Source organism: Schistocerca americana, chromosome 1 (genome assembly GCF_021461395.2).
Source record: "Schistocerca americana isolate TAMUIC-IGC-003095 chromosome 1, iqSchAmer2.1, whole genome shotgun sequence".
Taxonomy (NCBI): Eukaryota; Metazoa; Arthropoda; class Insecta; order Orthoptera; family Acrididae; genus Schistocerca; species Schistocerca americana.
This window is the reverse complement of record NC_060119.1, coordinates 766,273,691-766,285,969: the sequence shown is the minus strand read 5'-3', so window position 1 is coordinate 766,285,969 and position 12,279 is coordinate 766,273,691. Positions and strand designations below refer to the sequence as shown.

General features: G+C 37.1%; 1 protein-coding gene across 1 annotated transcript in view; it reads left to right on the top strand.

Annotated features, from left to right (window-relative positions):
- The window catches only part of LOC124612064 (2-aminoadipate transaminase), a 66,047-nt gene that overhangs the window by 27,994 nt on the left and 25,774 nt on the right, over positions 1-12,279 (top strand). The window contains exon 4 of the mRNA XM_047140297.1: positions 8,329-8,490. Coding sequence (XP_046996253.1) covers positions 8,329-8,490 — 162 coding nt within the window. The remainder of the gene's footprint in view (positions 1-8,328; positions 8,491-12,279) is intronic.

Here is a 12,279-nt window from a genome sequence, read left to right as displayed (position 1 = left end):
CATTGACCGGATGCCTTAATAATAATAATAATAATAATAATAATAATAACAAGGTCGCTGCACTACGCATACATTGATTACCAAAAAGCTTTTGATAGTGTACCCCACTCATGGTTGCTACAGATATTGGAAACATACAAAGTAGATCCTAAATTGATACAGTTCCTAAACATAGTAATGAAAAATTGGAAAACCACACTTAATATCCAAACAAATTCAAATAATATCACATCACAGCCAATACAGATTAAGTGTGAAATATACCAAGGAGACTCATTAAGTCCTTTCTGGTTCTGTCTTGCTTTGAACCCACTATCCAACATGCTAAATAATACAAATTATGGATATAATATTACTGGAACATACCCACACAAAATCACACATTTGCTATACATGGATGATCTAAAACTACTGGCAGCAACCAATCAACAACTCAACCAATTACTAAAGATAACAGAAGTATTCAGCAATGATATAAATATGGCTTTTGGAACAGAAAAATGTAAGAAAAATAGCATAGTCAAGGGAAAACACACTAAACAAGAAGATTGCATATTGGATATCCACAGCGACTCCATAGAAGTGATGGAAAAACCTATGCCTATAAATATCTAGGATACAGACAAAAATAGGAATAGATAATACAAATATTAAAGAAGAACTAAAAGAAAAATATAGAAGAAAGACTAACAAAAATACTGAAAACAGAATTGACAGCAAGAAACAAGACAAAAGCTATAAATACGTATGCTATACCAATATTGACCTACTCATTTGGAGTAGTGAAATGGAGTAACACAGACCTAGAAGCACTCAATACACTTACACGATCACAATGCCACAAATATAGAATACATCACATACATTCAGCAACGGAAAGATTCACATTAAGCAGAAAGGAAGGAAGAAGGGGATTTATCGACATAAAAAACCTACATTATGGACAGGTAGACAGTTTAAGAAAATTCTTTATAGAACGAGCAGAAACTAGCAAAATACACAAAGCAATCACTCATATAAATACATCGGCTACACCATTGCAATTTCATAACCACTTCTACAACCCTTTAGATCACATAACATCAACAGATATGAAGAAAGTAAATTGGAAAAAGAAAACACTACATGGCAAGCACCCGTATCATCCAACACAGCCACACATCGATCAAGACGCATCCAACACATGGCTAAGAAAAGGCAATATATACAGTGAGATGGAAGGATTCATGATGGCAATACAGGATCAAACAATAAACACCAGATATTACAGCAAGCATATTATTAAAGATCCCAATATCACAACAGATAAATGCAAACTTTGCAAACAACAAATAGAAACAGTAGATCACATCACAAGCGGATGTACAATACTAGCAAACACAGAATACCCCAGAAGACATGACAATGTAGCAAAAACAATCCATCAACAGCTTGCCATACAATATACACTAATAAAACAACACGTTCCCACATACAAGTATGCACCACAAAATGTACTGGAGAATGATGAATACAAATTATACTGTAACAGAACCATTATAACAGATATAACAAACCTGACATCATACTCACCAATAAAAAGAAGAAATTAACACAACTAATCGAAATATCCATACCCAATACAACAAATATACAGAAGAAAAGAGGAGAAAAAATTGAAAAATACATCCAACTGGCTGAGGAAGTCAAGGACATGTGGCATCCGGATAAAGTTGACATTACACCAATTATACTATCAACTACAGGAGTCATACCACACAATATCCACCAGTACATCAACGTAATACAGCTACATCCAAACGTATATATACAACAGAAATCTGTAATTATTGATACATGTTCAATTACCCGAAAGTTCCTAAATGCAATGTAACATATACTGTACAGTTAAAAGGAAGTCACGCTTGATCAAAGTCTGCATCACTTACCATTTTTAACCAGACATAACGTCTGAGAAAGGAAAGAAATAATAATAATAATAATAGTAATTATAATAATAATAGTAGTAGTAGTATACTTTGCAGTATAATTTGTCATCTATATTCTCAGATACTTCCAATAAGAGTGAAATAATGGAAACAGAATGGTAGTTTATCATGTCCACCCTTTATCATTTCCCAAACAGATGTTTCACTTCTGCATAGATTAGATTAGACTAGATTAATTATTCATTCCATTGTCCCATAAAAGAGGGAATCCTCCCGGGTGTGGAACATGTCAGATAAACACATTACAAAAATGTAGTTAGAAAAACTTGAGTTTCATTTTTAATGATCCTCAGTCAGTAAACAGTAAAATTATGTATATGAATTAAATTTAAACTTCTAATATTTACAGGTTTAATACTTACATCTGCTTTCATTAAATCCATCATTCAGACATTTGCTAGTTTCTTGGCTATTACAACCATACTTTAACACAATGGGAAAGCATCTCTGTTTGAAAAGAATGCTTGATTATTAAAGTTGGCTGGGAGTGGGGTTGCCTGTGTTACACATGGCTTCAATATCCTTTAGTGTGTATCCCATCCACCCCACCCTGCAAATGCCATCTTAGCGATTTAACATTTACGGCATCCTGTTTTATAGTCTTTAAAACTGTTTGAGGCACCCAGGTTCTTGCTCAAGTCCAAAAGATATATTTAGCCCAGAGCATTTACTTTGAAATAGGACTTTGTGCAAAAATAATTGAAGAACTCTGTTGTATTTTTTTCCCCATTGCCTTTGTCTTAAAATAATTCTGTTGTTTGCTATTTGTTTTGTTGCCTTCACACCTTAAACATTTGACATTCAAAAATGTCCAAGCAACAACAACAACAGTAAACACAGAAAATGAGTTCAGTGTGCTGCATTTTGTATTTTATCACTTCTCAAGTGTCTAGGGCCAGTATTTCATGCAGATCCCAGTAGAATGGCTTTTTGTAGTGGGCATATGGATATTTTATCAATGCTAATGGTTTTTATGTGCCTTCTGAGATATTTTGGCACTGCGTATGGTGTGAAAGAACCTCTGGGACAACTTTAACTCGTTTTCATGAGAGTCACTGCAGTTAGATTTTCAAGTCTTTGTACCTGGTAAGTTTTTCTAGTTGTTTCTCTTTGATTCTGCTATCACTTAGGATGACAATGTCTGTGAGCCATGCTTTCTTTTTTCCACAATTGTTATTTGTGATGTATTACTTTGCAGGATTCAATCAATTTAAGTCTGAAGTCCCACAGTAATTTGGCATATTAGTTTTCGACGATCTTTTCTGGCTTGTGATTCACCAATTCCTTGCCGCCCACAGGTGGTAATTTTGGTATAAGTTCCAGTGGATCTTTTGAGCCACATCTTTACATCCCTGCTTGCAATCGGTCTGAGTGATCATCATGCAACACATCAAGATATGGTCAGTTGTTTTGTCAGCTTCTGTTCAGAGTCTGTACTCTGGGATTTTGCGGATTTCTCGATTCTGGCTTTGATAGCATCAGTTGTGGTGGCTTTTTCCTATAGAGCAAAAATTAGGCCTCAGTTTCCTTTGTTGAGGTTCTGTTGGTCATCCAAGACCAGGACTTCTCTTTATCTATTTGCCTTCAATGTTGTCCACACAATGCTTTATTGCATACACTGTCAGTTCGATATTGGTGTACACTTTTTGGTATTGATTCTTGGTTTTCTACACCTTCAGAAGCTTTCTGTTGTTGATGTCAATCAGAGCTGATTCTTTGCTTAGTCTGTCAATGCATATTTCTCTTATCCACTGTGTGCCTCACTTGCAAGAATCCTCTACTTCCTGCTTTTCTGGGAAAGAACAGTCTGTCAACATCACTGTGAAAGTGGAGTGCATGGTGAATGGGCATGATTTTCATATTTTCCTGTCTGTATTATTCACCTCTGCTTGTGTCCTGTTCACAATGCCTGCAATGATGGGTATGACCCATGTATTTATTGCCTTGATATTATTGTCACCATTCAGTTTGCCATACAAATTTGTTCAAATCCTTTGGGTGTACTCTTTGCTGGCCACTTTTGTACATGCCTGTACTTGCTGTTGCCCATCTGCAAAATGGGTAGGTGCTCGTAGGCTTGTGGCTAAAGGAACTTTCTGGTTTGTCCATTAGGCATTTTGATGGCTTCACTTTCATTGCCGAAGATTCAAACTGGATTTCAGTGTCAAATTTTCTCTAGATCTTCATCATTCATGTGCAGTAAGTGGGATGTTATCTTAGAATTTTTTGCTCTTTAATAGCCTAGGATTTTTTTGTGAAGATGATTGACAGTAGAATAAAGAAAATGAACAACAGTGGTGAAAATGAGTGCCCCTGGTAATTGTGTTTCTTGATGTTAGCTAGTCTGTAACTCTTTTTTAACAAATAATTCTGTTTTCCAGTGTTCCATTGCATTTTCTGAAAATTGATTCTGATGATTCTGCTGACCCCCAATAGTTCCCATGCACCTAATGATGCAACTGTGTGACAGTGAGTCAATCTTTTTTGCAGTCAGTCCACATCATATACAGATTAGTTTTCCAGTTTTTGCAATTTTACACAATCATTTTATTGACCAGGAGCTGGTCTTCTTTTCCCCTGCTGCTTCGTTTGCTACCTCTTTGTTATATTGGTATGATGTTATATTCTTCAAGAAAGTCCTGACTTCTGTTGGCTATGAAGTCTGTCAGCAACTTGAACAGGATTGTCAACAGTGTTATTGTCCCTTTAGCTGAGTCGTTCTGTAATTAAAACAGTTTGCCAGTTAGCCACTCACTGATGTTTTGTGTTCTCAGCACTGTGTTACAGATCAGTCATTTTCACATACAGACTGGCCAGGAATTTGAACCAGGAGCTGTGCCATTAATCATTGGCAAGGGATGTCCAGTTCCTGACTTTCCTCACTCTTTCCTCAATCATTTCAGGTGTTACCTTGAGCTGTTACATTTTCTTAGAAAATTTATTTTCAAAGTCCTTTATCCACCCAACAGTTTTCTTGTAGTCTTTTTCAGTTTCCCAGAGATCTTTTCAGAATTTGGCTGTTGCATTTTCTCTGGGTTTTCAACTTTTCTTGCAGCTTGTCGATTCAGTTTCTGGTGGAACTGCGTGTGATTGGATTGGAAAGTATGATTTTGCCTGTGCTAGATGGTCCTTGTATCTTCTGATTGGACTGAGTGCCTGGCCTTGTATCTTTAAATTTTCTTTACTGTTGCTGTTATTGTTATTACATTATAGTTTATTGAGTATCATGACACTAGAAATTCTTATACTCAGAAGACAATTTGACCTCACTTGTTACTGAAGATGAGCAGTTCCTTGATTAAAGTTGCATTTTTCGTACATTAAATTTCTTTGCTTGGTTTTGGTAGTTCAAAAGTAATTAAGAGTGAAGTTATATACTGTATTAAATCAATGAATTTCCATATATCTCTCCCACTTTTGCTACAGAAATCAGCTGCTGTAGCAGGCTTTTCCTCTTTTCTTTACTGAGGTTTTCAAGCAGACATTGAAATTTAGTGAGGGAAATATCTTTCCTGAGAGTTTGTAAATCAAATCTGCTGTAATATTTAAATCTTTTAACCCTAACAAAACCAAGGAATTTTCCATAACATACATTCCCAGGGGAAAGGGGGAGATTCCTTAATGCTCACCTTCCAAAAAAATAAATAAATAGAATTTGTTAATTGTTGTTTAATTATATTTACAGCATTATTTTTAAAGAGGTACTGGAGTGAATGTACGGTCTGGAACCTGAAAATACCTTCTAGCACGCACTTGACAGTATCAACGCCCTTTCAGTAACAAGTACTATTGATTTTGTGACCAGCACCTATAAAAATTTTTAAATGCAAATTTCATTCATTGTTGTTGACTTTTACTTTCAACACACCTTTTAAAGAGCTGCTGATGTGCAAGTAAGACCCTGAACTTAGAAATATTGAGTATGCCATTCAGTGCAAAAAGTGACATCTGCTACTGAGACTTAAATTTTCAGAATAAGTTTAACATATTTTTTCATTATTTTAAAATATAAAGTAAGTGACTAGATTACAATTTTCTCAAAATGTGGGCGTAAAGTAAATCCCCCCTCCTCCACCCTTGGTATTGTGGGGGTTAACTCTGCACAGAGTCTCTCAGATATAAACACTCTGTCATTTCCCATGTCGTAATTAATATTTGAGTAAAGAAGTATGTCTGAAGCTATGTGTGATTTGTTTTATGTACAAAATCTGTTCACTACATTGGAGTTTTGAATTTTCCTAGTAATTTTAGTCATCTGTAATTTTTCCTCTGCAAATCAACATTCATTGAGACAAATAACTTACATGTTTATTCTCAAAAGAATAATTTAAAAATCATTACCTTATAACTCTTGTTTGAAAACACAGCATTTATACCATTAACATTCTAGTGCATAATATACATATTTAACTTGTTTTTATCATTCCAAATTCATTTTTTGTAGGTAACCTGTAAATCGTACTGTTTTTATGGCTGGAGTTTGTCAACCTTTTTGCTATGCAGTTGAGAATTTTGTTGCAGAAATATTACTTACAAAAGTTTCACATTGCATTAATGCACAAAAGAGAACCACAATGTATGGACATTTTCTTACAGGATGCACTAGTCAGACAGTCCTCCTCATATGAAAAATGGAAGAGGTCCATATTTAGAGTGAAAATGTTCTGCGGGTGAAATAAAATACTGAAAAGAAAATTGAATCATTACTTTATTGGAACATAAATATACTGCAACAACAATGACTATTTGTACAAATGTAGTCCATGCACAATCAGTATTCACAAAGTGTTGCAAAGCAGTAGAAAAAAGAGTGTATTAACAAACTAAAAATGCTGGAAAAAAGAAATACAAAAGAAGCATGGATCAAAGACAGGAAAGATATGATAAAATCTGCAGGGAAGTACAATGAGCTTTAAGATAGTGTAAAAAGAAATACCATAACAAACTATATGAAGCACGTTATAATATCAAGCAGATATATAAAAACTTGAGAGAAGTCTCCTACAGATTGGAAAACCACTGTTATTTGTCCCATATTTTAAAACAATGATTCTCTTGTATGTGATAACACTAGAGTAATTGAATTACTCAGTGTTACTTCTAAAATCTTATTGATATGCCTTATGAGCAGACTTGTGCCCAAAATGGAAGAACTGATTGGGGATTACCAGCGTCGCTTATACAAAACCGGTTCCACAATGGATCATTCTACAGTCTGCCAAAGATAACTCAGAAGGCTCAGGAATTTCATACAGATGTCCACACATTGTTATCCCCCCACATCATGAAATACTTTGAAAATTATTCAGATTAGTTAATATATGTATGGAAGAAACTCTATGCTAAATAAAGACACTGCTAGAAAAAGTGGTAAGTTTTACACTGGACTAAGTCAAGGAGACTCAATTTAACCTTATTTTAGAGAAGATTGGTATAATATTTGTGAAACCTGACCCCCCAAGGGAATCAGACTGCAGAATATAAAACTGTTACTAGACACCATCTATGCAGATGATATAGAGTTGATAAAAAGTTCAAGGCTAAAAGAAACAGAATGAAGTAAAATTGTCAAGGAAACAGAACTATGTACTAATGAGGAGAAGACAGAGTACTTGGTGAACCAAGACAACACTTTACTGTGTACCAAAATCTTAAGAAAAGAGTGTTCAACAAAACTTCAAAATTCATTTTAATCCATTAATACTATAATGACAGCATAATTATATAGATTTGAAGCTACAATGATTAAGAAATGTTACTACAATTTGAAAATAAATATATAGAAAGATTTTTAGACCTGATGGATGGAATGAGGACATAGGCTCTGTTGTACTGGAGGCAGATGGCAGATTTCAGTTCTGTGGCAGGACACTGTAGTTGGTCTATGAAGGAGTGTACTGACAAAATACTTGGGTGTCCTATCTTAGAATAATGCTCAAATGTGTGGGACGCATACCAAATAAGTCGAATGGGGATATTGAACGTATAAACAGAAAGGCAGCACGAATGGTCACAAATCTGGAAATCTTGTATAATACAGTAAGGGTGAGTGTCAACACCAAATAATGTGCTAATGCATTAGACAAAAAGAAATGATAAAGGTTGTGGAGATGATGTGTGGCCGCTCTGAGAGCTGCACCGCATCTCATAACTATCATTCTGTGTGTGTGTGTGTGGGGGGGGGGGTATTAATATCGTAATGTTGTAAACTGAAACCTATTGTAGAAAAATGCATATGCAATTACGTATAATGTTAATATCTTTTATTCATAATGACATAGTAATTTTCTTACAGTTTCTTTCCTTAAAGTCATATGACATTTAACTTGAATTGTTAAAGTTCCTTTGAACAACGATGGTGTTGATACAGAGGCATTTAAGAAAATTGCTCTTGAAGAAAAAAGTAAAGGGAAATGGATGACAGATGAACAAAGACCATTCTGGGCTGTGTTCTACACTATCCCTCTATTTCACAATCCTACTGGCGTAACTATGTCGGAAGGTATGTAAAAGTTTTCTCTTTTTTTGTATCATTTGAGTGCCAAGTGTATTTGAAGTGATAAGGAGCATTAAATCTTAGAGTGTGGGATAAGATGATAAATTCTCCACAGTTGTTTTACGTGTTGTTTTCTCTTAATTTGCATCTTAATCTCTAAGATAGTTCCCATTTTCATCCTTAACATTCTTTATATTTGAAATTTCCTACTTGTTGTGACAACAGTGAGCCAGTATTCTACAAAATTATTACATGTTAAGTGATTAATCCACAGTATTTATTGCAGAAACTACGTACTCATTTTTCTTGGTAGATATTGCTCACTCCTCCAGCTTTAAACAGCTTGCCAAGTGTAAGTTTTTAGGCTTTTGTGACTGATGTCAGTTTCCACAAAATCCTTCACAGTCTGAAGTAACTTCTGCAGAGCAAATAAAATTTGATCATGTTCATTTTCTACCAGAGAGTGGTTAGGGAACTTGATTCATTATTTGATGATGCCTGCCTTATGCAATATGGTAGCTGTGTAAGATTCAGCATTGCCTTTATGACACAATGGTGTAGGGACCAAGGCAAAAATAATTGGTCAACTGCTTGCATGAACTCCTCAAAAGCCGGCCGGTGTGGCCGAGCGGTTCTAGGCGCTACAGTCTGGAACTGCGCGACCACTACGGTCGCAGGTTCGAATCCTGCCTCGAGCATGGATGTGTGTGATGTCCTTAGGTTAGTTAGGTTTAAGTAATTCTAAGTTCTAGGGGACTGATGACCTCAGCAGTTAAGTCCCAGAGTGCTCAGAGGCATTTGAACTCCTCAAAATAGCACTATGCTGTGAAGAAACCCAAAATGAATGCCAGTAATGACACCCGCCACTGAGGTGGATCTCCAGTTCAACATTTGTGAGGAAACCGTCATTTGCTGTTGCACTGGGTCATTTGACCAGCCTCTGCCATAGAGGAGCGATCTTATAGACAGGATGAGCAACAGTATGTGACTGTTGATGACATTGTAGTGTATGGGGAAAGTTAAGTTGTTGAATGATTGTTGGGCAATACAGGATGATCTAGACAGGATTTTTACCTGGTATGAAGAGTGGCAGCGTTCTCCAACTGTGAGAAAATATACGTTAATGTAGATGAGTTGGAAAACCAATCTTGTAATGGTCAAATTCAGAATTAGTGGTGTGCTGCTTGACAGTCATATCGATTAAATAACTAGACATAATGTTGCAAAGCAATATAAAATGGAACAAGCATGTAATGATTGTAGTAGGAAAGGCAAATGGTCGACTTCGGTTTGTTGGAAGAATTTTAGGAGAAAGAGCAGGCACATGGGAGGAGAGGTTTACTAGTTATCAGTAGCTCCAGTGTTCAGCACGTTGTGAGCCCTCTTAGGGAAAGAGTGTCAAGGACTGGAAAGAATTCCAATGTTCACCCAGTATGTCAGCCAAGGGAGATGGAGCTGGGAGCTTCATGTGAGATATGGAGGAGGCCTTGCCTGTGGCTACAGAGCTTGGAGGTTACAGTAGTTTGCAAGTTGTTGCTCATGTCAGTGCCAGTGACACCTATCACTTGGGTTCTGAGGACATATTCTGTTTCTATGGGTGGCTGGCAGAAGTGGTGAAGACTGCTGGTCTTGTTTGTGGGGTTCATAGTGCAAGCAGAACTTATATTTTGTAGCATTTTACCCAGAGTCAGTTGGAGTCCTCTGGTTTGGGGCTGAGTGGAGGCTCTCAACCAGGTCTCTGTTGATTTTGTGCATATTTCTGGACCTGAGTTATGGGGTGTAGATGATAGGTCTGGGGTGCATAATACAAAAGAAGCAGCTACTTAGGTAGTGGAGTACTTGTGGGGTGCGCATGGAGGCTTTTTGGGCAGAGACACTTAGCCTGTTAAAATTCTAACAGTAAATTGTCAAAGTATTCATAACAAAGTTCCAGAGCGTACTGCCCTCCAGGAAATTTGTCGCACTCAAATTATTTTTGGAAATAAGAGCGGCAAAACCAGAAGTGGTTAACTCTGAAATACGAGGGTCACTCCAAAAGAAATGCAGACTATTTTTTTGAAATCCATCTTTTATTCTACATGTTTGAAAGCTTTACAGTGTGTAGATACATCCTTTAGGAACAATATTTTCATTTCTCAACATATTTTCCATCCGTCTCAACTGCCTTACGCCGTCTTGGAACCAGCGCCTGTATACCCACACGGTAAAATTCTGGACCAACCTGTTGGAGCCACTGTTCAGCACAAGGGAGGGCACAAGGGAGTCATGACCTTCAAACCTTGTTCCACGAAGAGAGTCTTTCAGTTTCCCAAAGAGATGATAGTTACATGGAGCCAGGTCAGGACTGTAAGGTGAGTGTTTCAGTGTTGTCCATCCGAGTTTTGTGATTGCTTCCATGGTTTTTTGATTGACATGTGGCCGTGCATTGTTGCACAACAGCAAAACATCCTACTTTTGCTGATGTGGTTGAACACGACTCAGTCGAGCTTGAAGTTTCTTCAGTGTCGTCATATATGCACCAGAATTTATGGTGGTTCCATTTGGCATGATGTCCACAAGCAAGAGTCCTTCAGAATTGAAAAACACTGTAGCCATAACTTTTCCAGCAGAAGGTGTGGTTTTGAATTTTTTTTTGTTGGGTGAATTTTCATGATGCCACTCCATTGATTGCCTCTTCGTCTCTGGTGAAAAACGATGGAGCCATGTTTCATCACCTGTCACAATTCTTTCAAGAAATTCATCTCCACCATTCTCGTACTGTTCCAAAAGTTCGCTGCATACCGTTTTTCTTGTTTCTTTGTGAGCCACTGTCAACATCCTGGGAAACCACCTGGCACAAACCTTTTTCAACGCCAACACTTTCAGTATTCTGCAAACACTTCCTTCCTCTATCCCAACGTAGCGTGACAATTCGTTCACTGTGATGTGTCTGTCAGCAGTCACCAATTTGTTAACTCTCTGCACATTGTCTGGAGTGTGTGCAGTACGAGGTCTGCCGCTGCGAGGACAGTCCTCAATATTGCCATGCCCGCTTTCATCAAGTAACCTGCTTGCCCACCGACTAATTGTGCTGCGATCAAAAGCAGCATCTCCATACACCTTTTTCAACCTCTTGTGAATGTTTCCTACTGTCTCGTTTTCACAGCACAGGAATTCTATGACAGCATGTTGCTTCTGACGAATGTCAAATGTAGCAGCCATCTTGAAGACATGCTGTGATGGCGCCACTCACAGGAACAGGTTGAACTAAGTTTGAAAACAAGCAGGAAGGATGTATCTATACACTGTAAAACTTTCACTCATGCAGAATGAAAACTGTATTTTTACAAAAATAGTGTGCATTTCTTTTGGAGTGACCCTCGTATGTATGGAACTTACATTGGAAAGACAGGTTAGACATTATAAGAGGAGTGTTATAGCTGTCACCAAAGATATTGTATGCACTTAGTTTGAAATTGAATTGGACTTTGAAATTATCTGGACACCATTTACAGGCCTAGGTGAGCTCAAGTTAGTTGTTGGATGTGCTTACCTGCCACGTGATTCCACCATAACAGTTGTAGAATCATTCGAGAAAAATCTGTGCTCAGTAGTGTGTTAATACCCAGATCATGCAGTATTAGTTGCTGGTTACCGAGTATAGACAGGCATGTCTATGGATTTACTGTAGGTGGTATGGAAAGACAGTCTTGTGAATTACTTTTGAACACATCTTCCAAAAACTGCCTTGAACAACTAGTTGGATGACACATACAGAGACGTTTTGGCTGCAAACAGCCTGACACTATCAACAGT